The sequence below is a fragment of the Corvus moneduloides genome, chromosome 3 (genome assembly GCF_009650955.1).
Source record: "Corvus moneduloides isolate bCorMon1 chromosome 3, bCorMon1.pri, whole genome shotgun sequence".
Classification (NCBI taxonomy): Eukaryota; Metazoa; Chordata; class Aves; order Passeriformes; family Corvidae; genus Corvus; species Corvus moneduloides.
Genome location: NC_045478.1, coordinates 100,708,302 through 100,735,158, shown reverse-complemented (window position 1 = coordinate 100,735,158; position 26,857 = coordinate 100,708,302). Strand labels below are relative to the sequence as shown.

General features: G+C 37.3%; 1 protein-coding gene across 1 annotated transcript in view; it reads left to right on the top strand.

The window, feature by feature from the left end:
- Positions 1-26,857, top strand: part of USH2A (usherin) — a 387,508-nt gene that overhangs the window by 5,708 nt on the left and 354,943 nt on the right. Inside the window, 2 exon segments of the mRNA XM_032102996.1 lie at positions 915-1,080; positions 25,661-25,796. Coding sequence (XP_031958887.1) covers positions 915-1,080; positions 25,661-25,796 — 302 coding nt within the window.

Genomic DNA, 26,857 nt, shown 5'->3' with positions numbered 1-26,857 from the left:
TGGGAGCTGTATTTCTTGAGCAGCTCAAATGGGAAGGGTAGAACTTTATAATCTTTTCTTGTATTTATGATTACTTTAATAAAATACATCATTGTTTCACAAGCTTATGGAGCCTGTGCTTTCTCAGAACTCTTGACATCATGGTGATTGGATTGGCAAAAATATTTCAGCAGCTTGAAATGAAAAATGGGTTGCTATGGATGGTATTCTCTGTACCTTATATGTCATTGTTGTGTTTGCTGTTGATGTGACTTTTGTGGGGAAAAAATCCTAGTAAGTGTCTGAATATCCTTCTTGCCTTGCTCTAGTTTCTTAGGTTAAAGAAAAACACTGCAAAGGGGAGAGTGTAGGGTAAGCTGGTGTTAGGGCTGTCTTACTTGAACAGATTGGGTGGAAAGATGGAAGACTTATTACCAAAGCATGTAGTTTGTACTGCTTTTTGTGGTTATATTCCATTTGCCTTGTTAGACTAAGGGAAATTAAAGTGCCTCCACAGGATGTACTGAGTTGCACAGCTTTGTATGAGAAGTGTGGCAGAGACCTGCACAGTCACTGTAGTTTCTGTCATGGAACCTTCAAAGAGGAGGCATGTGGGACCTCTCTTCCACCCCCAAATGAACTGGGGTTGCAAGCACTCAATAAAAAAAAGCAAAACCCGAAAACCAACCGACCAAAACCCCAAAACAACCCAAAAACCTCACAGATCAAGACAGAAAATATCTTTGCTGAAGTTCTTTTACACTTAGTACATCCTGTGACTTTCACTGTCACTGAGCATCTTCTCAAGAGCTGTATTTTTAATGTTTATTTTAATACATTCTGGTTAGCATCACTTTACAGGATAGCACCTTGGCAAGAATGTGTATATGTGTGTGCCTCTGACCTTATGTTGTTTTTCTTGGTTATTTCCAAAGGTGTGTGATAGAAAAGGCTATTGATGGGCAGACTGTGTTCAAACTCACAATCTCTGAGAAAGAGACCATGTTTTATTATCGCACAGTAAATGGTTTGCAGCCACCAATAAAAGTAATGACACTGGGGAGAATTCTTGTGAAGAAATGGATTCATCTTAGTGTGCAGGTGAGTAAAATAAAAACCATTTAATATTTGTTGAAATACAACATTTGTATGCGAGTGGTATAACTGTATAAATATAAAAGAATAAATTGGGGGATGTAAATGATAACTCTTGAGTCTGGTAGGTAAGGATCTTAATTTGGGAGCTAATTTTGAGTAAGTTGCTAATTTAGCACTGGAAAGAAATGCTGTGCTCGTTCTTCTGAACGAACAGACTACAAAACTGAAAATTCTCACCTTTAAGTACATGAGTATGTGAGGTGAAGAAAAGCTTGTACTAATATCTTAGGTACTTATATCTGACATTACCAATTAATCTTGGGTCTCAGTTTATTTCCTGTAGATGAGAATGCCATTCTCATCTGTACATGCTAGTGTACTTACCTTATGGAGGTGTGTCCCATTTAATTTAAAGAGTGTACATAAGTAAGTAACTCACAAGTAAATATGTCAGTTTCTGCAGGATCAGTCACGCTAATAAGTTACAGAGCTATTACCTCTTATTTTAAAAATATGATTCAGAATTGTTAGAGTACAATTCTTGTGTTCTAAAAGTCTTCTGTTGACATAACTTTTTAATAAGTGTACAAATATCCACTGAGGATAAAGCAAATTTGAGTTTGTTAAAATTTAAACTGTATGTACAAAAATCAGTAAACAAACATGGAAGAAATTAAAATTCAGTTATTTGCATGTCTTGTAATTCCCAACAGGCACCCTAGTAAATTCTATTTGTAAGCCAAGTTCAACTAATAATTATAAACCACAATTATCAGGTATTGAAATGTTTATCTTCTCCTTCCTTCATTTCCTTTATCCGTTCTATTAAATTTCATTTGGTCTACAGCACAATCAAGCATAGTTTTGCTGCTTTCTTGAAACTTGCTAAAAGGTATTGACTGTGATTTGGATTTTTAGTGCTGATCTTGTCACTTGTAAGGAGTATCTAAGCCGACGTCTTGATTTTTTTCTAGTTTTTTTTTTTTCCAGGATAACGGCATGGTAGTGTGAATAAGATTTCTGCTGTTGGATTAAAAGAGTGACCTTAAGGTAGAACTAATGAACTTTACACTTCAAGCACTCCAAGGGTGCTATATTACTGCTGTTGCTGTCAGCCACATTTTGTACCTCGGAAACTGCTAAAGCCTGGCATAGCCAAGTGAAAGTGAAAGGGCTGGTTAAATACACACGAAGATGCTGAACTGCATTACAAAGGAACATGAAGCACCCTGTGGAATTTGCTCCTTTGTTTCTCTGCAGAAGGTTGTTCAATTCATAGCAGGAGTAAAGGAGTATAGCTTCTAGACCCTTAAAGGAACTGCAGGCTTAATGCCTTTTCCAAGTTTCTGAGCTCAGAACTTTCCTGGGCTTGGTGCTATTGTAGAATTCAACTTGCCATTAAAAATGATAGTGGCTGCAGCGTGATCCATTTAGCCCTTGGCCTGGCTATCAAACTTCAGGCAAAGGTCTGGGGTTTTGTTTGTTTGTTTTTAGCAGGTGTCCAAAAGCATTTTTTTCCATAAATGGAGAAATAAATGGGAAATGAGAATACAAGAGAGACCACACAAAAATATGCAAAAGTAACTTGCAGCTGGAAGTGTGTGTCTGTCATACACATAGATGCTAGGCAACAGACACCATTACAGAGGAGTGTGAAGTATTGGTTACAGATGTGAAACTGAATTTAGAGAGAAAAAAAATATGGTGGGATGGCAGATATGTTTGGAATTCAGGTGTAAGAGCATATGCCTATTCAGGAATGATAAAAATGAAAGCTAAGTGGTGGAATAGCACCAAATAGTAATTAAATGATAAGAGGGAAGGAAAGAAGAAAGGATAGCACAGACTGAAAATAATTTCTTTGGAATAAAATAATTCTAGGGGAAGAGAAGGCTAGTAAATTAATTTCTACTGAGGTAATCTAGGAATTTAAATCCTTGGGTTTGTATTTAGATGTGTAATTTGTTAGAGGGAACTACTACTAAGAACCGTGTCATTGCAGAGACTTATTTTCCAGTTTATAGCTGGGAAATTTAAGTTCTACTAACAAGAGCAGAGCCCAAACATTCCTGTGAGTTCTGCATGAAGGGTTTCTTCATTGAGTAGTTGCTGGAGCAGAAAGTCTGGGTATACCAGCTTGGTTAAGTGATGAGGGCATTATCAGAGATGTAGATCTCAAGAATAATGTTGAGCATTCATAACTAGAGTCAGATGAAATAGAAGAGTAAACAGGTCTTTGGTTCTCTAAGTACACTTCTAGGTTTCAAAGAGAACAAACAAATGCAACTGTTTTAATGAAACAAGGTAAACTTTGGAGTCCAGAGATTGAATGGAAAAAAAAGCCTGGAGGTTTTTAAAAATTAATATAATAGAATTAAGAGAAATTTCTGCCCTTAAAGGAAAAAAATATGGATACGTACTGCCCAGGCTTATCTGTGTGAATAAGTACCTTTGCAGTTAGAGAGGGCAGAGTGTGTGAGCATTGGGGAAGAAAATTCACAGAGAATGCTATGCAGGATAGAAATAAAGCTACAAAGTGGTTGATATGAATTAGACTGTCAAATGGTAAAAAATTCTTAGGATTTTTTTTTTTTTGGTGTAAGAAGGCAAGACCTGAGTATAGTGAAATTGTGCTTAAGGATGATTTGAGTAAGGTCCCCAGAATAAATAAATACTTTGCTTCTGTTTTCAGTAGTCACAGAGCAAAACCAATCAGGGCAACAGAAATTAATGTATGGAGACAAAAGTGATCTGAAGAGTAGAAACATGAATTTGCAAGCTTATTGTGAACATGCTGCTGCAATCAGATGGCCTTTGTCCAAAAATTCTGACAGAACTGGCACATAAAATCCTGTGACCAAGAGATACTCTATGCAAAGTTACCAGTAGAGATGGAGCTATAATGCTTATATTTAGGAAGGGTGCCATGTTGATGCCAGCCAGCAGCCAAGCACCTGGGCCCTCCTCACCCCTGCCAGTGGAACAAGGGGGACACCAGAAATAGCAAAAGTGAGAAAAACTCATGAAGGAAAGGGGCTGAGAGGGGAGCAAATGATGTAAAGGCAATCACTCACCACCTCCCACAAGCAGACCACTGCCCATCCAATTTCTTAGCAGCAGACCACCTTGGAAGTAAATCCCCTATCTCCTTAAATTCCTTCTTCTACCCTAGTTTTTATTGCTGAGCATGAGGCTATAGAATAAGGAATATCTTTGTCCCAGCTGTCTCCCTTCCCAGTTTTTTTTGGGATGAGGAGTTCAACTGGGAAAAGAGAAAGGCTTGCCACTGGCCAAGCTCTCTTCAGAAATGACTAAGATACTAATGTGTTATCCATGCTGTTTTAGCCAAAAATTTGAAACATGGCACCCTACAGGGTGTTGTGAAAAAATTTACCTCCACCCCAGCCAAAGCCTGTACCAAGAGGAAGGAAAAAGGATCTTGGCAATGCAGAACTATTTGTCTTGATGCAGTGGCATACGAGGATTTAGAAAAGATCTTTGAAGAAATAGATAAAGATGTGGAGCTAAATGAAAAAGGGGATAAAATGCAGCATGGATTTACTATAGATAGCTCATCACTGTCTAACCTCTTAGCTGTTTTTTGATGAGAAAGCTGATTTTCACGCAAAGTAAACGTGTCAGATTTCCTCTATCTGGAGTTGAGTTTAGCATTGATGTGACAACCTATGAGAAGTTGTAGGGTCAAAGGGAATGCTCATGGGAAAGGTTGGCAATAGATACTGCTCATAGAAACTTGCTTATAATCCTGGGGAGGGGGGAGGCAAAAACCCAATTGAATTGTTCGAGAATTAGTTTTTGGACCACCCTTGTGCTTTAATTTTATTAATGATCTTGGCACAAATATTGAGAGTGTACCTATCATAGTAGCTGGTAACAGACATAATCAGGAAGGGGAACAGTAAGATGTCATACGGAAAGAATGGCATGACCAAAAAGACTAGGGGAACTGGCATGAAATAAAGTTGGTATTACAAAATGCAAAGTAGTGAACTTGAAATTCCTCACAAAATTTTTTTACTGTTCTAGTTGTTTTCAGTTGATGAGGATCAAGTCTTTCAGGTTTCTGAAATTTTTAGGGCCCTTCTGGGTGTTTGATCTTGATTTAGTGATATTTTTCACTGTATATATTAGCAAAAACTCTGAAGGTACTTACTGGAGTAAAAGATATATAGCCTTAACTTAAAAGAATCTGGTATGCACTGAAGTGAAATCTCAAAAAAATTGGTGTCTTAAAATCTTAACTTTTAAAGAAATAAAAGAACTGAGCATAGCAATGCATAATTAAGGCCAATGGTGTACCATATTATCTCTGCAAAGTGAAACAAAGATCAGATTTATGCCACTTAATAACAGCAGCACCATTGTGTATTTTCTTTTTCAGTTTCACTGTTAAGTGTCTTTCACTTTCCCTTTGATACTTCAGAATTTATTTAACCAATTAAGAAGAGTGGAGTTTAAACATGAATTTGCAGATACAGATGAGGCTGCTGAAACAGGAGAGTCTTTGAGAACATGTCAGATTGATGTTTTGGTTTCATATTTAGTGTCTGCAATTATAAAAATAGTCTTTTTGCTAGACTTTATTTTGCCTGATCATATCTATGTAACTCTGCCATGTTTTGGCAGACTATAGCACATTAAAAGCTTTGGAAAGTAAGTTTAAAATCTAAATGCAGAGAGGTAACCGTGACTGAATTACTCTCCTGGGAGGAAAATGCTCTTAGAGTGCCTATTGAAATCAGCATTATCATTTCAATACATGTCAAATATGAGTCATTTCCTAGTTTAGGCAAAATTTCTTTATAAATCTTTAAATCTTCCACTTCTTTCAAGAAAAGGTTGAAGTACTTATGATTTAATGAGACCGCTTTACCTCATAACTGTTTGACTATCAAGAGAAAACTTGTCCTTTCCAATTTGTGAAATACTTTTATTTTCTGCACAAGTTTTTGAATACTTTACAATTTATTTTATAAGCAAAGAACCTGAGACTTAAAAGCAGGGAGGCAAACATTTATTCTATATACTCTGTGTATGTATTACTAAATACAGGGTGTTCTAAACTGTGTGGTCCTTAAGTTTAATAAGGACATGAAAAAGCAAGAAAGCATTTTGATTTAACAAACCACTTTGATCTCCTCTTTGAAGTCATCACTTACTATGTGTTAAGAGTAGTTTGTCAGGTCCAAGAAGGGAGCGGAGAGTTTGCATTAATTCTACATTTTGGAGCTTCTTGTCTATTAATTGCGATTGTGTGTTGAAAATATTTAGGAGGATGCAGTCTATCCACATGGCTGGTGCTCTGTTCCCACCAGACAGTGGAAATAAAACATGTGTTAGTCTTCATGTATTTGACTGTGTGTTTGGAGAACTGTTCACAGACACAATGAGCATAGAGCTGCTTCATCATCTGCTCTGCTGCTGTTGCAGGCCATTCAGGTACTGCTGCTGGACATGCAGCCTCCATATTCTTTGATATTAGTAAAACTTTTTTTTGTGTTTTTCCTGCATGTAGAGGTCCTACTATGGTTCCTGCCTCTTCTCCTCCTGTTCTATGGGTATTAGGATGCTGACTGTGTAAATTTGGAAGCTCTGTTGTTGTAACTTCAGCTTCTTGAGAAAACAGGGTATTTCTCAGATGATTCTTTCTACTCCCACTGTCTCTTAAACTACTTATTTTCTAGCCTGAGTACGAGTTTGAATATATTTACAGATTTAAATTTGCGGTCTTACAGCTGCCTCGGAACACAAGACAAGGAACTTCGCCTGGGCTAAGATTTTAATTTCAGAGAATGGCAAAAATACAGGTTTTGTCAATGCCATCTTGATTCTGCTTCTGGAAATTGCAAATGCTTTTTGTAATTGCAGTTGCAAATTCCACTGAAATCTGCCCAGAGTTGGTTATATATGGTAGGAATGGAATTAAGCCTTTGTATGGCCAGTGCTGAGAGGAGGTGGTGTTGAATGTTTTGCAGAAGCTATGCCTGATTTGTCTGGAGAGTTTCAAGATTTGAAAACCATCAATTTTCAATTTGCTTTGCAAATGGTTTGTTTCCTTATACAAAAATAAGTTGCAGCCAGTTAAATTGTATTTTTAATGATGAAAACACAATGTTAAGAATGATTTGCCTTCTTTTATTTCCCTTAGTCTCAAAAATTTAAATGTCCTGCAGGTCTCAGGTACTTTTGTGTGCCCTTAAGTTGTGTGGGGAGAAACCTGGAGAGTTGGGAAGTGTCTCCGTGTACTTGTTATAGCTGGTTGGTATACTATACTGAGACTTGCAGTGTGCATCTGCCTTGTCACTTTTGGTTATGGGAAGAGTTCTCGATACAGGTTTGCCTTCTGTCTATTTTGAGTCGTGTTTTACTACTGATATGCTTCAATTTGATTCCTTTTCGGGGAGACCAAGCTTGAAGTTGTGGAGTGGAGTAGCACCATTTAGAGCACACCATTTGCAGTGTGGGCAGAAGGTCCTTCAGCAGGTAGTTCTTGGCATGCACAGTGTGTGAGTAGAAAACTGGCAACTGATTCCAACATCTTTGCTGGTAAAGATGGATCACAAATACTGTCCTTTCCTCTTTATGCTGTGCAAATTGCTAAGTAAATGTCTTCACAGGATACTTGAAACTTTTTTTGATGAGTCTAAAAACTTCATGAGTACAATGAAAGAGCAGCTTTTGTCTTCCTGTTTGTTTGTTTGTTTGTGGGGTTTTATTTATTTTTTTAAAGTGATTTCTACATTTGGTTCAGGTTTTTGTAGCTTAAAGACAGACTTAAATCAGAAGTCTGATCAAGAAATGGAAGATGAAACTTTCAGGTTGTCCTTTGTGCAACCTCCATTATTTATGTGTGAACTCTGTCTTACATCTTGCGTTAACATCTATGCATGCAGCAAATGGAGGGTGACATAAATTACATGTGTAGATCTTGTACAACGCAAAATCAGTGTGTGCTGGTGGCAGTCCAGAGAGGGAATCTTGTTGTAAGACTTCACATGTATCATTTTCTCATGGAAGCAAAGAATATTTCCTGGCTCTGAACAACTTATCAGCTTGTCGGGAAGGTAGAATGTTCTAGGGATGGGAGAGGGGGAGGAACACCTCCTGTCCATGTATCTCATTCCAGTGCCTTGGCTCAATAATTTTTTGCATCATTTAAGGACTGCTCTGTTTGATAGCTGTCTAGATAGCCTGTCTTGGAGTATGAAAGAAGAGTATATGAATAGGAACAACTTTCTTTTAGATCTATCAGTGACTTTATTTTCTGACAGTCAGTGGTTTTTGAAGCTCCTTAAGCTGGACTGTCTTGAATAGTCACTAATTGACCTGTTTTTAGTTTAATAGTCTAATTTTTCTAATAATTTATATATTAGCATATATATAATTTATATTTTGGCATTGGATCTTGTGACGTCACTCTTGTGACAATGAGTTTCTCATATGGAATTATGGCTGTATGAAATTGTTCTTTATTTTAAATCTTCTGTCTGTCTTTACTTTAAAACTTTTTTGCCAATTTCTTTTGCCAGTTTCTTTCTCTTTATCAGTCTCATACTATTTGATATTTTGGTTATAGAACGCGATCATGTGTTAAAATAGTTTATAAATGAGATTTCTCCTTATATTGAAGCCATTCTGCAGTTTGTTCATCCATATCAAACTTTTCTCAAACTTTTGGGGCTATTTGAGGATGCAAGGGACAGAACTCCACTTGTTATCTGAGACACTTCGCACCATAAATTTCTAAGCAATAAAGTTTTGTGGGCTTATTTTTAATTTCTTTCCTAATAAGGGATGTTTCTCTTTGTTCATTAGTGAGGGACTCTATAGTAAGTCCAAGACCACTTGGAGCAGTGACTGTTCAGAATTTAGTGTTGTGTTTACATGGATAAGAACATTTTTCTCTTGTCAGCTACCTTGTGGTTAACACAATTAGTCTATTGCTTTACTCCCTGTTCCTTAACAATTTTGAGATCCTTTGTCACTTTGAAGTAAGCTTTGACTTTTATTGTCTGCATGTATTCAGTCCTTTTTTTTTCATCTCACTAACCACTGTTTTCAAGCCTGTACAAAATGTTAAATAGCAGAGATTGTTGGAGCTACTTAGTGGTAAGGTACTGTCTGTGTGAAATTGGACCATTTAATCTCTCCCAAGTTTGAAACCTTTCTAGAAAGCCAGTATATTATATTGGTCAGTTCTTTTTATCTACATGCATCTTTACTTCAAAGAAGTCAAATTGGATCTTGATTTCCTTCCACAGAAGTTATGTTGCCTTTTCTAGTGTACAGTATTAATCCATGTGCTTTTCCAACCAATTCATCCAGGACAGACTTGATTTGATGGATTCTCAGAAGAAATGGTCCAAGACCTGGTCATGCATCATGTCTATAATTTTAATTTCCGCGTTGTTCTTTGCTCTTTGCAGGGTTAATTGAAAATAGGTCAGAGGGGTTTTTTTCCCCCCTGCTTCTTTTCTGATCTTCCATTGAATCTGAAGGTGCTCTTTTTATTAAAAAAAAAAAAAAAGCTGCAATACCAGCTTCTGTAATATGTTTTAATACAGTTAGCTCATTTACTTTATCAAAATTTGAGCTTTCTTTAAGGCATAGCAACACTTTTCAGTGGTGTGATCTATGTAATTCCTGACATTCAGGTTCAAACATCTTGGGCTTTAGATTTCAAAGACAGATATATTGTGCCATAATTCACAGTCTATGTGCATGCTGGTTTAGATACTTGATTTTTCTCCTCCTGCTTTTTGTTTCTTTCCCAATTTGATATACAAATAAACTGGCTCTATTTGGGTATAGGAGCAGCTGACCCTCCTTTGATTCTATCTGTTCTAAAAAAGGGTTTAAATTTGGAATTGACCTAAATCCCTTCCTCCAAGCACTGTTTGTGTGCAGAGTCATGCAGCCTTGCTTGTCTGACCCTTTGTGATACTGGCAGCATTTCAAAGAAAGGCACTGACTTTTTATCTTCTGCCTCCTGAATAAAAGCCAAAATATTTTCCTCTTGAACCTCTCTTCTTTCCAGTGGTGTTCAGGTGTATCCTTGCTATTGACTGATTGTAGATGGCCTATCTTGTGAGGTTCATCCTCGTTGCACCTCTAAGCAAATCATCATGTGATACTCAGTGGCAGCATAGAATAAACCATCAACATTGCTCCTAATCTGACGTTTCAGAACTTCAGGCTTCTGTTTCTTTCCATTGAAATGCTTACCCTTGAAGATTTATCCTCAGCACTCAGAGATATGTGAATTTCTCTTTCCAGCTTGATGACCAGGTTGCATGGAACTTTTGTGGTTCTTGGAAGCAGGACTGGTCAAAAGAAAAAGCCTGTCGTCTTTCTGAGATTCTCTAATTACTACTTACTTGTGCCTTATGTATGTACCTCTTGTCTGTAAGTCAGGTAATTATGCATGTAACAGGTTGCATTGCCACTCTTCTGCTGGACTTCCGAGGACATTTATTTATGTTTGAAGGGCCTTTATCCTTTTCCTTAAATTGTGTTTGTTGACATCCTCATATATGTTTTTTAGTAATCTCCCTGGCTTTTCTGTGCTTTAACTCAAGGGCTGTACTCTAAAGTGCACAGGACACCACTTTATAAGCAGCCTCCCCATGTCATCTCCTGGCCCATCTCTAGCAAAATGGGGCTGAGGGAGCTGCTGCATAAACGATTTCATTTAGCTTTTTCCAGAAATAAACTACCAAAAATAAGCTACCAAAACACTGTCCTCCAAAGTCCATTTTTGGTCTCTGTTCGATTAACAGCACAGTTTGGATCTATGGCAAAGCTTGGCTGCTAAGATGCTTGGTAACTCTGGAGAAAAGCAGTTATTATAAAAAATGAAAATTGAAGCTTACAGTGAATTGCCATAAAAAAGAGTGTTGGGGAGTTACAGTACAAAGGAGTAGTTGAATGACCATTTCTAAAGGACTTTGTGATGGAGGGAAGAAAGCAGGGCACAGAGGAAGAGGGAAAGGCACCTGAAGTAAGGTTGTGGGGAGGAATATGAAAAGAATCAAAGAGAGAATTTTGTGGCTCCTTGACCATGAAAAGAAACTAAGCCCTCAAAGAAAAGATGAGACTTTATTTGCAAAAATCCCTTAACTGGATACATGGAACTCTTTGTGGCAAGGCATTCAGAGGGCAAGAATAATTGCTTTCTTCTTATGTAAATTATCCCCCCAAAAAGACAGAGGAATGGATTTTCTAGTTTTCAGTCCCAGCAGAGCTGTTCAGCTCTGTTTTTTAGAACCAGTGTATTCTTGCATTAAATTTGGGAATGACTGAGAGGTCACACTACTGAGTGGTGCAAAATGGTGCAAAATCATCAGATATAATCAATTTAAAAGACTAGAATTTAATATGCTGCTGATAGTGTAATACAGGGTTAATAATTGTATATTAGTAACAGCTCCCCTCATTTGTGTAGGTATGTGCTTGTTCTTTGACTAGTGAAGCACAGAGACTTTATTCAGAAGGGACATTTCATTTGACATCCACATCTCATCCCTAATTTACATGATTACAAGTAGTTCGTGAAAATTCAGAATCAGTGGTTTTGCTGTATTTTAAATGGAGGGGACAGAGAGAAAATGTGCGTTGTTATGAGATTATCTAAAATGTACTTTCTGACATTTTGTTTCAATTAATTGTGGCAAGTCTATGTAACTATTTAAGCTACTAAAAAGCAGCTTGTTGAATCCTTAATACTTGTTTCCTTTCATGTTACTGTAGTGATCACTGAATGTTGGATCTGATTTGTTCTGTGACTTGGGGAAAATAGAGTCATTATGGAGCAAGAAAGCAATTGTTCTTCACGCATTTGCAGATCTGGTGACTAGGATCCTCTCATGGTTTTTTGTTTGGAACTCATTTACGCACAGGTGTCACTTGTTAAAGCTTTCCATGTAAAAAGAATAGGGTTTGATTGGTGGTTAAAGTAGTGGTTTAACAGCAAAGCTTGTTTGTTAATTACTTTCGTTTCTAACAGAATCTGTATTTGCAGTTTTGCGCTCTTGGCTTCTCTGTGCCACTGCCCTGCCCCGATGTGTTTGTTCTGTCCTGAGGCATCAGTAATAGATTGATATAGCTCTACTGGCACTGGCAATACAGAATATTTTTCATTGGTGCAGTGCTGGCTGGAGTAGAAAGTGGCATAGCTGTAATTAACCATTTTAATACTACTTCATACTACTGAATACTTTCAAAGTACTGGTCAACAAAAGATTAAGTGAAAATTGCCAATCTAAAATTGGAATGATTACAATGTGCAAAATGGTCACTAATCACAGATTCAATGTTTATTTTAAAGCAGTGTTTACTTTTTAAAGTACTGATTCTTTAAAAATACAATTTCAAAAGCTGTCTCTTTTCACATTGATCTTTCTTTGTCTCTAGCCTGATTTATCAGATAATTGAGTATGGGTTACATCACTCAGTTTTTATGCAGTACTAAAATCACCCCATATGAAAAATGAACAGCATGCATGTTTCTTATTTTGGATCCTTCTGCTTGCTGTCACTTGCATTTTTGCATCTTGAAGCTTTGTTCATGAAATAGCTATTAGTTTTTCTTAAGCTTGTAAACTGCCTTATGGATCAGTCTGCCTTCCAGTTGCTTTTTGATTTTGCTGTTTGGGGTCAAGCTTATATTAATACATGGCTTATTCTTGAAGAGAGTTAATTGCTTCGGGAGCATTCCAGGGTTCCTTTCCCCCCACCCCTGTCCCCCCCTTTTTTTTTTTCAAATTTCTGTTGTTCATCAGGGAATTCGAGCTGAACTAGTGGATCTATGCACAAAAAGAAAGACTTGGATTGAAGGAAAACCATTTCCCACTGAGAAGGGATTAACATTGTAGGAGATAGTGAAAAAGAGAAGTAAAGGAGGGCAAAGAAAAAAGCTAAATATCTTTTATACAAATGCTAGGAGCATATGTAATAAGACTGCTGAATGGGAGTGACATGTTTTCAAGGATAAGGAAGATATTATTGGAATAAGAGAGACAACCAGGAAAATGAAGGGGGATTTAAAATGCCAAGATACAGTTTCAGTGAAGGGAGACTAATATTAAGCTGAAAGAGATGTAACAATATTGCTGAGGGATGATACTCCATCTGCAGTAGGAAACACTCCTGCTCTCACCCCCTCCATTTAATTTTTTTTTTTTAACTACTTTTTTTAAAACTAAGTTCAGTGGTTTGTATGCAAGGACATGTTAATGTAGTTGGGATTCTTGGCTGCTGTACCAGACTTGCTGGTGGTCAGAAAAAAAGCCCCAGCAACAGAAGTATTTAAGACATACAGTGGTCCCTAAGAACACCAGAACTTTGATTTGAAGAATGCTGGTGTATTGAAGAGTAGGGAGAGAGATTGTTAGAGATCACTTATGATATGGACTGTGTTAAAACTACAAATGAAAGCATGTTTCTGCTGTCACTGTAAGGTTGTTGCCTTTATGCTGTTAATGAAACAGTGTAGAATATTGTCACAGTTATGGAAAGATGTAAATATAAATCTGTATGTGGAGACAAGAAGCAAAATCAAATGATCAAAAATCATGAAATTTGAAATGGTTGTGGGGTGGGGGTTTGGGCTAGATGGAAAAGCAGCCCTAAAGTTATTGATTTTAGCAAAGCTAACTTTGAAGGAAAGCAAAATGCTCCTGGGGTTTTTGCCTGCAATCCTGTGATGAATGAGAAATCCACTCCACACAAGTAGAGAGTACATAGTGTATAAAACACGTAGAGAGGCTGCAATTAAAATTCATCCCAGTTAAGTCAAGAAAAGGAAAGGCTGATATGGGCCTGAGGCAAAAGAAGGAAAGGCAAAGAGACAACTTGCCCCTCCCGACCTTATGCTTTTTCCTTCCCCTTCGCTGTTCTTTACCATTTCTTCTACTGTCCCTTTATCCTCTCCAGCCCTTCTGTTTTAAGATAGTTCTGTCACTGTGGTCCCCTGATGAGGTTTCTTCCTCAAGTCTCTTGTTTTTTTCACACTGGATTTCTCAGAGTGTGGGCATAACTGTTCAGAGTGCTTATAACATGGCCACGAGTCTTTCTCCCCTCTTCTCCCCAAAAATACTTACACTGTGCATCACCTTAAACATGGTTGCAAGCTGTATATAGCAGACATATTTTTTCTTTCCCAACTTCTTTTATCTGTTTGTGAATCTGGAATGATTTCAGTTCAATGTGTGGCAAGGGAAGCTGGGGAGGGCAAGTGAGGGGGTATGTAACAACTTGTATAGATGGTGTGTATATATGAAAATCTTTAGAAAAAGACATTATGCTGTGCTGGAACATCTACTGCTGAAATGGCAGGATTTCTTGAGAGCCAAGAGTGAAACAGGCACATACATAGTGGTATTCCTTTCTTTTGTGCAGAGTCAGGACACAAATTGTGTCTTCTTTTGGGACTGTCTGTGCAAGTTGCTTTATTGTTGAACCTCCCACATACACACGTTATCAGACATCTTGTTTCAAGGTGTAAAGAACAGATATGAGGAAGAAAGTAAATTTAACATATTTAAAGTCTGAATCTGGGCAGGTATAAAATGACATTGCTGAAGCTGTAGGCAGTTTATAGTAGCTGAAGATCTGGCCCTTAACTAATGCAAACAGTTTGAACAAATTTTGATCTGGCGTTGTATTTTTAAAGGTGAACAAAGATTATAATGGCAGAAGTGGATTTTGGAGAGATATTTAATGGGACATTGGTGGAAGATTGAATGGTCTTTTTCTGTCAATCTGTATTCTCTCTTTTTCTTTTTTAAATTGCAGTGATTTGTTAACTGCAGAAATTGGCAACAGGCAGAGAGCATGACCATGTGGTCTTATGGCATTCAGCTGATGACCTGTTTCTGACGATGGTATGAGGGTTCATAAAGTTTAGTTCCATGTGTATTGTGATGATAGTTGCATCTATATTTAAAGCTTTCTGTCACTGAAGCACTCTTGGTGTTGTCAGATGTCTATTGGACTGGATGAGCTGCAACTTCTTGCAATTGAATGTCAATAAGACCAAAGCAATTTTGGTTGATTCATAGCACCAGCTTAAGCATATTCACTTGCACAGATTACATTTGACAGATAGTTACCTTCAGCTGAGCTCTGTGGTTAGAAGCCTTGGTATATTCTTGACAGTGAGCTTAAAGCTGATGCCTTATGTTTATTTCATATCCTGTTTTTGCCTTCCTAATACTGCATGTGTATGTCTACATTTAAATAAATTCACAGCTGAAGTACTAGTCACTCCACTTGTTATCTCTGGACAGAATGTTGTGATGAGTCAATTTCAGTATTTAAAAAATACTGAAATTGGTGGTTTTTTCCCATTTAGGCAGTTTTAATTTCAAAAGCTGTCTAATCAAGGATTTTTTTTATCAGGAACTTCTGGAAAAGTGTCTGTCAAAGTCTAACAAGAAGAGGATAAGAAAAAAAGGTAGAGGATATAAGCAAAGATGAAAAAGTATTATTCTTCTTGGAATGTTTTTCTGGCATTCTATCAGTTTTCTGGCCTGCAGGGAAATATAGTCAGCACAGGTGTTCTTGCCCTATTATGTTAGTGAAAGTTAAAATCCTCTGGATTCTGGAACAAGATTGTGCACAGTGTCATCAAATACTGATATGTGTTAGCATCCCCTATAAATTTTGTAAAGAAAAGCATCTTTCCTTGTCATTTCTCATAACAGTTCTAAAATAGTGTAGGTTAAAATAGTTTCAATCCTTGATTCAGTTAGTTGATCCTGTTTATGGGTGAACTTACATACATTGCAACTTCATTTGGAACATACTGAAGAACCAAACTTTTGAATTATTTCAAACCATTTCCCTCCATGGGTTCCTAGTCAGCTTAAAGCAGCATCCTGATTTTGAAGAAAAAAATCAGTGATTTAACACCAAGTACCTTGTACATGTGCTGTTTCCACTCACTCACAAGTTCAGTTTCTGTTCTTAAAGGCAAAGGTGATTTTCCTGTAAAGCTTAAGGAGGTCCTGAAAGGCAGATTTTTTTACTTCCTTCTCTCAGTGAAGAATAGGACTGCAGCATCCTTGAATTTTGATATGAATGAACCAGAAGTAAAATACTTTAATTAAGAGGCTTGTAGTTGCATATTTCGGCTAGACTGACGTGTTCTGGTGAGAGGACAGAGTTGACTCTGCAGTTTTGGCAAGAGTTACGTAATGAATCTCAGCCTAGAATGATGTTGGCATGTCGTCTTCTAAAAATGACAGAATGGTTGAAAGTAAAGGAATATCCCCTAACCATGGATGGTAACTTAAGCACCTTCTCTTTGGAAATCATCATAATAAATTCCCTGGCCATGTTGTTACTTGTGTTAGTAGTGGCAATGAAAAGCCTCAAACCCTCTTTGTTTTCTTCCTGTAAAATGCCGTTTGTCTTGAGAACCAAAGAAGTGTGAAAAGCATCACGTTGAAACCTCCACAGTAGCCAGGGTTGCACCTTGCCTCTACCATCTTCTTTTCTTTTCCTTCAGACTTGCAGCTAAGTTGCTTCAAAGACTTGAAATACAGAGGGGTGAATTTGGGTTTGGTTGGGGGCACGGAGTTCCTACAGGTTAAAAACTATGGTTTTTGCCATGTGACGGTAGTATAGGATTTGAATATGGAAACAGGAATTTAGAAATGTGAACCAATCATTTAATAATAGCAGATAAAATTGATTTTATTATGTGTGTAGCTTTTGCATTTGCTGTAAGATTTTGGGCATACAAACTAAAAACAGCTCTGAAGATTTGAAATTGTGACAAGGTTGTAGCTGGAACAGCACCAGCCTCACTGGCAAACTCATCAGGCAGTTCTGTTGCTGGTACAGAAGGTGCCATTTGTCTGTCAAGTGTTATGCAGATAGATTATCTGAGCTGGCTTGTCCTCTTGGATATTATTCTTTAGTTTCCACAGCCCTCCCTCCCACAACCCCCCTGTCCCTATTAACGTGGTTATTAGCGTCTTTTTTGGTCTGTTTGAGAACAAGTTCATAGACAAATTCCTTCTGACATATCCTTGTTCTCATATGTTTGCTACATAAATTCATTATCTCTTGCCAAGCTTTAGATCTGCCAAGTTCCCTCTGTTTTGTCTCAATTTTCATTCCAGAGAAAAAAAAGTAAAATGCAAAGTGCAAAACACTAAAAATGAACTCTTTTTATTTTAAAGGTTGTAAGCTTTGTCTCTGAGAGAGGGAAAAACAAACAAAAACAAGACCACAGGAGACTTTGATGTATGTAAGACATCTGCCCAAACATCTCTAGCAATAATGTCATCACAGCAATAGTTCTTATTCTTGAATTATTTGTTCAGCTAAGGTTTTAAATTTGGGTTAGGCTGCATTTGGTACTTTGTAAGGAGAGCTAAGCAATATGGGACTGTAGGAGCAGGCTCTGTGCTAGTGCTGGTGAGTCATATGTGGAGTATGGAGTAGAAGGTGGTTGAGTGTGATGTAGAATCCTGACTCATCTGCAGAGGTTAAACTGTGGGAACCTCTTTACTTTCTGAAGCAGTCATAAGGTGGCTGATAGATTATCTGAAGGGTTGGGAGAAGTAGAGGAGTTTTGGGGTCTTGTGGTTATAGAATCATAGAATATCCTGAGTTGGAAGAGACCCACACAGATGATAGAAGTCCTACTCCTGGCCCTGCAGAGCACCAGCCCCAGGAGTGCCTGAGAGCATTATCCAAATGCTTCTTGAACTCTGCCAGGCTTGGGCTGTGACCGCTTCCGTGGGGATCCTGTTCCAGAGCCCAACCACCCTCTGGATGTGAACCTTTTCCCAGTGTCTGGCCTAAGTCTCCCTTGACCCAGCTTCGTGTCATTCTCTTGGGTCCTGTCACTGATCACCAGGGAGAAGAGATCAGTGCCTGCCCCTCTCCTTCCTAGGTTAAACTATTTTGTTCCCTGTTTGTATTAACGTTTGAGAAAAATAGTACTTGGGGGCAAGAATCTGCTGCCACCTGTATTCACTACATTTATCACATTGTTTAGGTTTTTTGTTGCTGTTGGTTTGTTGTTTATTTTTTTCTTTTTGTTTGTTTGGTTTTTTTAAAGCTAAATGTAAATATAGTGGATAAAAAAGAGGTAATAATAATTAGTAGAATAATGCAAAATGAGAATAAGGCAAAAATGGGGGCTAGGTAAGGAGCCTTTAAAATGAATGTTTAAGGTGTGTAAATTCTGCAATTTATTCAGTGAGGAAAGGTGTTGAATTGTGGCAGAAAGTTGTCTGCTATTTCTGATTCATCAATTTAGGGACACGTAGACACTCAGATTTAAAAAAAATACGTAAAATGCTGCATTGTGGTTTTTGGTGCCTAGCTCTGCTTAAATGACAGCTGAAAGTAAGCTTGGATTCATGCTAGTGGTTTCATCCTGGTTTTTCTCCCCAAATTATTTTGCTGACGTCCATATCACTGACCTTTCCTCTTTACAGAAAATCATTTATGAAATATTAAAGCTGTGTGGAAGCCTTTGTAATTGCAGCTTCAGCAAGATTTGCAATTATGCAAGAAAATACTGAAATACATACCTTTGTGCATCTCATCTCTTTGATATGCAAAAGCCCTTTACTCTTGCTTTTATTAACTGTTATGCTTCTGTTTCTCACCTGCTTTTGCAGAGGAAATATCTGAACCCGCATATCCCCCAGTGGTAGAATATGCTGTATATCTTTATATGAGGAGGCAAAAAGAGCATATTTAGACAGGTTGAAGGTGAAAAAGATTTTTATGCTCAAGTTTCTGATTAGACCATTATAGCAGCATCACTAATTCCCCTCCTTCCATCTATTGTCTTCTTTCCTCTGTTGTCATCAGAGACCACTGTTGATTTGTTGACTCTATTAAGGTATTCAAGGAAGCCACAGGCCTGTCATTTTGGTCATAACCTTAATCTGTTTTCTCACCTTGGGAGAAAATGTGTTAATACACTGTCTGTTTCTATAGAATGAACTCATTGAGAAAGTTCCTGATGCAACAAATCTGCAATACATGTAGAAAGTAAAAAGGTTTTCTGAATCTTGGTTATTTTAACAGATAGCAAGCTATGTTTAGGTGACAATTTTTATAAGTACCATACCAAATTAAGTGACAGTAAGTAATTTTAACAGTACGTTGTGTAGTAATTTTTGAGCTGGATGAGTTGCAGCTCCTCCTGATTTCTAATAATCTCTGATTCCTTGTTATTTCTGAATGATTAAGCAGATCATTTATGCTAACTTCTGCTTTAATTTACATCTCTGTGAAGACTGTGTAACTTTATTGATTCTGGAGTTGCTTTCGTTTTTAAGACAAGTAAAGGGAGGGGCCATTTCTGCTGGCTTGCTGATTTGGAAAATAAATTGAACTTTTTTTTTTTTGCCTTACAGGTAAATTGTATAGCTGCCTAATTGCTTCTCATAAAACACGTTAAAACTCTTCATATTGTGTATCACCTTTATAATGATTATTCTAATTCTGCGTAACCACTTGTTGTGCAAATAGGGCTTATTTTAAGGAAAATGAAAACAGACTTGTTTGAGTTTTTTTACAGTTTATTTTTTGTTCTCTTATTTGGGGGACAATTTGCTTTTCTTTCTTGTATTTGGGAAACTGATGTGTTTTAGTTTGTATAAATTTTTAAAATTTAACTTGCATTTGCAAGCTAGCTAAATTTGCATTTTTAATGTAAAAATTAGCTTCTTTTTTTTTTTCTTCTTTTAATTTTAGTACGCAGCTATCTGATTTTTGGAATAATCTTGCTCACTGTCAGGTATATTTCATAGATCCCTGAGCTGCTCCTCTTTCATCTTATTTGAAAACAGTAGTGTCCGTTACATGTACTGGACTGTAACCATTTCCTAGTATTGGAAGGTGCATTTTTGGTCTGTGTTTTATATGTGTCGGTCAGTCCTGCCCCTGCCTTCTGAGACTGTGTGATGGTCTGAATAGCTGTAAGAGCTGAAGTTGCAGTTGAAGTGCTTGCCATCACTAAGTTGGCTGGAAAATTAAGTAGGTTGGTATCATTTGGCTTAAATGACTGGAAAATATTTTTTTTCCTTTCGTTTTTGGTGCCAGAGTTCTCTGTGTTGTGGAACTCCTCATTTATGGCTTAAAAATCTGGGAAGAAATCCTTCTGGTTTATTAATCTGTTTTGCCAGACACTGGGATCTACTTATTAGAACAATAGATGATGGAAGGAAATGTTAAGATTAAATTGTATTTTATGGTTACTAGAAGCTGTGATGAATAAGAGTAAAAAGAATGTATATCCAACCGGTGGATGAGATTAATGTTGTCTTGAAATAACTCCCTTTAACTTATCTGTAATATTTTAATAAATCTTACCTATGCCAATAAATATTGGAATAGGAAAGACAACATATAGGAAAAGGTTGTACTAACTGAAAAAAAAGTGTCTCTGAAGCATATAATAATTACAAATTAAAATATTTGGGGATGAGACTACTGCATTTGTTGGTTGTGTGTCATTTAGTACAGTGAAGCTTTGGTCCCTGGTTAGTGATCTTTAGCTCTGCTGTGATACATTTAGGGATTCTTAAGGATTTTTTTTTTAATGGAACATAAAGGATTCTTTTCTGTGTCTCTCCTTCCTATCTTATTTATTAGAAATCATTTTCCATGAGGTATATGGGTGGTATTAATATTAGGATTGACTTCTAATGGAAAAATCTTACTAATGCAAAAAGATCGTAGTGTTCACTGAAGAAAGGTTCAGTTAAACTCATTTATTTTGGCTGAAATGGTGCAATTCAATTCCACATGGAAGAGACTAAAATTGTCTCAGTTGCCTTTATATATATGTAAGAGGACATTTTGATGACAGGATGATTAATGTGTGTGAAGAAAAAGCGTATGTTGCTTAAGTGGGCCAGGTATCACACATGTACATTACAAGGGAATAAATGTGAGTGTTATTATGTGACAGCCAAAACTTTGTAGATTGAGATCTCAGAACTCCCCCAAACTGGCTTTGGCTTCTAAAGGGTCATTGTAGTTCAAAAAAGTGGAGTCTATATAACTGTGTCTTGTACTTGATAGCAAAATCTCTTCTGCCCCTGTGTTAATGATGAGGAATATTAGGCTATTTGGTTTTTTTTTTAAAAAGCGTATTGTTAATTTTTATTGTATTACTACTGATTTTTACAATACCTATTATACTCTTTACTTTTAACAGTTATACTATTCATTTATTTATACATTGTTATACCAGTAGGCGTTATAACTGTAGATATCAGTACAACACACGGCTTATAAAAAAAACCAGAAAGAAAAAAACCATGGTATTCTTCAGTCAAGGAGCTTCTGCTTTTTGCCGTAGTGCCTTAGCCAGTGCAACTGCTCTGAAGTGGAATATTTGGTTGTGATGTTTCTTTTTTGCCACACAGATTACTGCAATATAGTGGAAGTTAGCAGTTCTGTTAGCACTTAGTACATGAAAATAGTGGCTTTTGTTTACATGGCAGTTCTATCTGATCCAAACCAAGTGGCAAAGTTCATGTTAAATTTCATTGTTGTGTTTTCAGGAGTAGAATCTGATGAGCACAGATCTTTAGGTGAGAAAATAAAGTTGTAGTATGTTTCCTGTACCTATATCATTTTATTAACAATAACATGGACACAATCCTGTGCCATGTTCTCTGGAATGACCCTGCTTGAACAGGGAGGTTGGACCATGTGATCCAGTGTGGTCCTTCCCAATCTGTGATTTTGTGATTCTGCAGTACCCTGACCTATAGAGCAAGAAAGGTTTCTTAGGCAGGAAGGGGTTTTATTTGGTATTGTGGTCTCTGATGCTAGAGAACTGTAAGCTTAATTTGGGATGCACCGAAGGAACTTGCCTCTCAGCTCTTTGGTCCAGCACCTCTCATCTTGAAATTCTTTTGGATCATACCAAGTGTGCAATTAGAGGAAAGAGTATTGCTATCTTTCACCACCTCAGTTCACCATCAAATGGATTTTCCATTGCTTGGAATTGGTGTTAGGTTCTATGTTGGCAGAGGCTGATGTAGTTTCAGAGCAAATGTATCTTAGTAACTAATCCTTGCTACCTCCTTGAGAGGTGATTTGCTGTATCTGACAGATGGGCAAGCAGAGGAGCGTGAGATGGTTTCAGGGCTGGGATTAGAGTGCTGATGTCCCAGGCTTCTGGTTCTGTGCTCTCCACAACAAAGCCAACCTTTCCTACCCATCTCCTGCTACTCTCTTGTGGCAAATTCCTATTGAATGTTATTAATAAGGACAACAGGAGAATAATCCTGTTGTCCTAGTCAGGAGGGAAACTGTTCTTTTAGTTCTGTGCTATTGTATGGAATTTAATGCTAACAGTCAGGAGACCTAAACTAACTACATCAAACAGCCCATCCGGTGCCAGCCTTTCTTCTTATTTAGCTTAGTCTGAACTGAAACCAAACTTTGAGACTTCCTCTCCTCCCACAGTGGAGAGCCACTGGGATTTTTTATACCACACATGGTTTCCCTCCTACATTTTCCTCCCATGTCAGATATTCATACCCCTTTTAATAACCAGCAGGGGGATCATTACATTGAGCTACTGCCAAATGCATAATGACTGCTGCCTTTGCCTTACACAGTCACTGCACTACTGATATCCAATTCAGCATTGTAAAGTGCTTAGGGCTACCTTGAGGATGTGCTATATTAAACCCAACTATTCTAAATCCTATTTAATACAAAGAGATTGGTGGTGGGGGAGGGGGGAGGGAGATTTAAAATTGTTGTTAGTCACCTATTTTCAACAAGTAAAAATACCTGGTCACTTAGGGCCCAATTCTGTCCCTGTTAAGTCATAAATAGACCCCTTGATTTTTGTATGGGGTGCATGGAGGTGAGCACTCTGCTTGCCACAGGGGGAGGCAGAATTGGGTCCTATAGAGCTGTGCCTGAGACAGTAAGTTTGCAAGCAGCTGATGAGGGTGAGCGTGCCCATTTCTGAATTCCCCCTACAAATGTTTTACAGTGGAAACAGGAAAGCGGAAACATGCTTCATATCTGACTGAAAATAAAGGTACTCTTAAACTTGTAAAAGGCAACATTTTTATTTGAATGATATGACAGAGCTGCCACAGGAGTGTTACCTGCTATAAAGAAAGCTTAAGAATTATTACCTTTATTAGACCAGTGACACTGAGCTTTAGCCATACATTTCTAACTTCTGTCCCTCTACAGAGACAATTTTCTTTTCTTAAATAAACTGTCATGCTAGTGTTAATATATTGTTGGCTCCCTCATACTCTGAGAATACTGCTGATATAAAACATGTATATGTTAGATTGGTAATAGTATCTTTAGTGTAGCTGACTAGAACAAATGTGTTTCCCTCATGGCTGTGCTAATGTGATAAAGGAAAATTGGCTGTTCATCAGCTTTTGGCTGGGTAAAGACAGTAGAGATGGAACCACATTCTTTTTTATGCATTAATACCACTGAGAACTTTTCACTAGTTATATTTCATGTGCAGGCATGTTGTGCGAAGATGTTGTAAAACATGAGATAATGCTACAAATAACAAAGTAGAAAAGCCTGTATCTTTTATGATGATAACAGTCAAACACCAAATGACAGTAACAGGCTGTAAAAAATGTGATGCAGAAAAAAAATGCAGTGTAACCACAATATATACATATACTTAGGCTCTTGCAAATAGGGCATCAGATGTTTAGAGGGCTTTGAATTAAAATTAAATAAAAAACTGTTGTATTTAGGTCATTGATGTGTCAACACAAAAGATAATTTAAAATGGAGAGATGTATTTTGAGCAGTGAAACTCATATGCAATAACTTTTTGAACAAATCTCAAGGCTTAGTAATTATGGTAATAGCCTTCAAATTTCCATCAGTGGAAGGGCAATAAATATTCCTGTCTAAATTTGGGAAATATTGACTGAATCTGGAAATGGCAATAAAGCTCAGCATGCATGTGTATGTTTGAAAGTACAGTTTAAGGAGGAAAAATTCATTTGTACAATTTTGTGTGAAGCCAAAAAAAAAAAAAAAAAGCCAAACCAACCCCTCCATCTTATTTCATGTTTTCTTTCTTAAAATGCTGATAGACTCATGTTGCCCAAGGCACTGATGCTGATCATCTGAGCTCAGATTTATAGATAATTGTGTCCGTTTATCTTGGTCTGAAATTTGAAAGACTTTATTGTCAGAGTAGTATTGTCTGTGCTTATATTGTGGTTTTCAAGCTGGTATTTTGTTAACTGGTAAAAAAGTTCTCTTTCCTTTTTTTGCAACAAATTATTCTGGTTTGTAAACCTTCTATGTCCTCACATAGGTATTGTTCTTATGGAAGCAATAATTCCAGGTTTATTTTGTTTTGATTCGCGTGACTATCAAGGTGGGCTAAAGTGCTCTATTTTTATTGGCCTTGATAGACATGATTCACCAGGCATCCATACCTGCAAAATTTAAAAAATGCTCTGTAAATTGGCAGCAACAAAATGGTGTTTCAAAATTTGAAAGCTATCAAGTTCTCATGTGAAAAAAGCTTTATGCAAGCTAAACATTGCTAAAACCCAAGTAATTTTTTTTTTTTTGGTAAATAAATCACTTTCTGAAATAAAAGTTTTAGATAAGTCCAACTTAGTTTCTCTAATTAACTTCATTAATGGGATGACTATAGCAATGACTATAGCCACAATACTTCTGGTTTTCATTTGTGAGGGCCTGGAATTTTTAAATGAGAGTATTGAATTTCCTAAAATGTAAGGCTGAAAGATGCTCCCATATTATTAAACTTTTCCTAATTTTAGGTAACCTAAATCTAAAGATTTCTAATGCAAAAACCCCCCCCAACTTTATAAAAGCTCAGCATCTTGTGACTTTGTGGAGCTGGGAGAATGCCATAAAGTATTTCTATGAACGTTAGCTCAGATTTAAAATGAATTGGCAGGGAAGGGAGCACTTGCAGGAAACAGTACCCTGGGGTGCTGGCTGAGTGCATATTCCTAGCCAAGGGTTCCCTTGATGTAAGGGAATTACCCAGTGGGTGTACAGCAGATGTAGGCACTTTCTATACTGTTCCCTTCAGCCCTTGTAGAAAGAAGCATGCTAGGGTTAGGGAGGCATTTTGGGGGGTTTTAGAGGCCTGTGTTTGGTTATCCTGAGCATGGTGTACAGCCCCTTGAGGCCTGTTTGAAGTGATGTATGAGAAGAGTTGTGACAGCTGTAACACGTGCCCATGGCCCGAAGTGGTGATGGAGCTCTAAACCAGCCTTGTACCTTGTGAAACACACCCACCCTTCTTTTCTGCTCTTCCCCTCCAACTCCACCAGATCCCTGTACTGTAGTTCCTTCTTTGATTTAACTCGTGTAGAAATTTTATACTCTCTGCATCTGGGTGATGATCTAGTAATGAAAAAGAGGTAACTGCTTTCAGTAGGCACCAAAAATAGAGACAGCAAATAGCCTGAGGTAATGTTATCAGTTAATCAGTGATAGACAAAAAAAAGTAGAGAAATAAAAGTGATTGCATGATAAAGCATGTGTTTCCCCCTTTACATTGATTCTATAGGTGCATCACAGCCGAATTAGTTTCTTCTTGAATGGCTGGGAAGATGATAACACACCTTTTGATTCAAGGACTCTTATGGGAACAGTTGCAGATACTGATGCTGATGGTATTCTGCAAATTGGACAAAGCTTCACAGGTAAATCTTGTAGTACTTTAGTGGAACGCACTGGATAGTCAAAATAAAATATTCATGATGTGGTTAAAAGAAGAGTGTGGGTAATTTAAAGTTATCTATATGCTGAGAAGTAATACCTTACTGCAGAAGAAAATTCTTATTGTACAATTAGCTTTCTCAAAAGACTGTCTGAAGATAGAATAAATTATGATCATCTACCAAACATCTATGTGTTCCTGCATCTAGGTAAGTTTTCCTGCATTCGTTAAAACATGTATGTAAAGTGACTTATTCCGCTAATTTCTGATCATAGTTTCTCTGAGTAAATGTAGGGAACTGTTTCAGAATGGAATTGTGCGTGGCCACTAGACTACACTCCTCTTTCTGCAGTCAGGAGCAGAGCTGAAGGTTTCTGGCTGTCTATGTTCTTCAGTTCTATCAATAATCATGTAAACCATGTCAGAATGAGAATATTTTAGCCTCTAGTAATGGCTGAGAGTTTCTCTTCATCTGCATCTAGAGTTTTATATGGACTATATCATGACATGATCATTGAAGAACAGTGGGGGATGTTTTATTGCTTTTCGCTAATTCTTGGCTTTGCAGGTGTAAGAACACTGACTATTGCTCTTCAGGAACATGCACAATTTGAAGTTAACTCCTAAATATATGTCACATAAACAGTTTTATTGTGGCTTTGGGCAAGAAAGTATTCTGTGCTCCATTTCTTAAAGCTTGTATTTGGAAATGTATTTTGTTGTGGTTTTGATTTTGAATACTGGATAGCTAATAATCACGTAAAAGAAAGGAATATTTTAAAATGCTTTTTATCTTTATTGTATAAATTGATAGGTACAGTTGTACCTACTGTATCTCTTCTCTAATTAGAGGTGGCACATGGACTGGCTCATTACTTCTGTCTAATGAGCCGATGCCTGTGCCACCTCTCTAATCAGAAAAGAGATAGGTACAAAATGTTCTTATAAAGTTATTATAAATCATTCTTTTTTATCAAAAAAATTAAGTCACTGCCCTCTATAGTTTTGTCCAGGTCCAAGCTGGTTTCATTCAGGAGGGGTAAT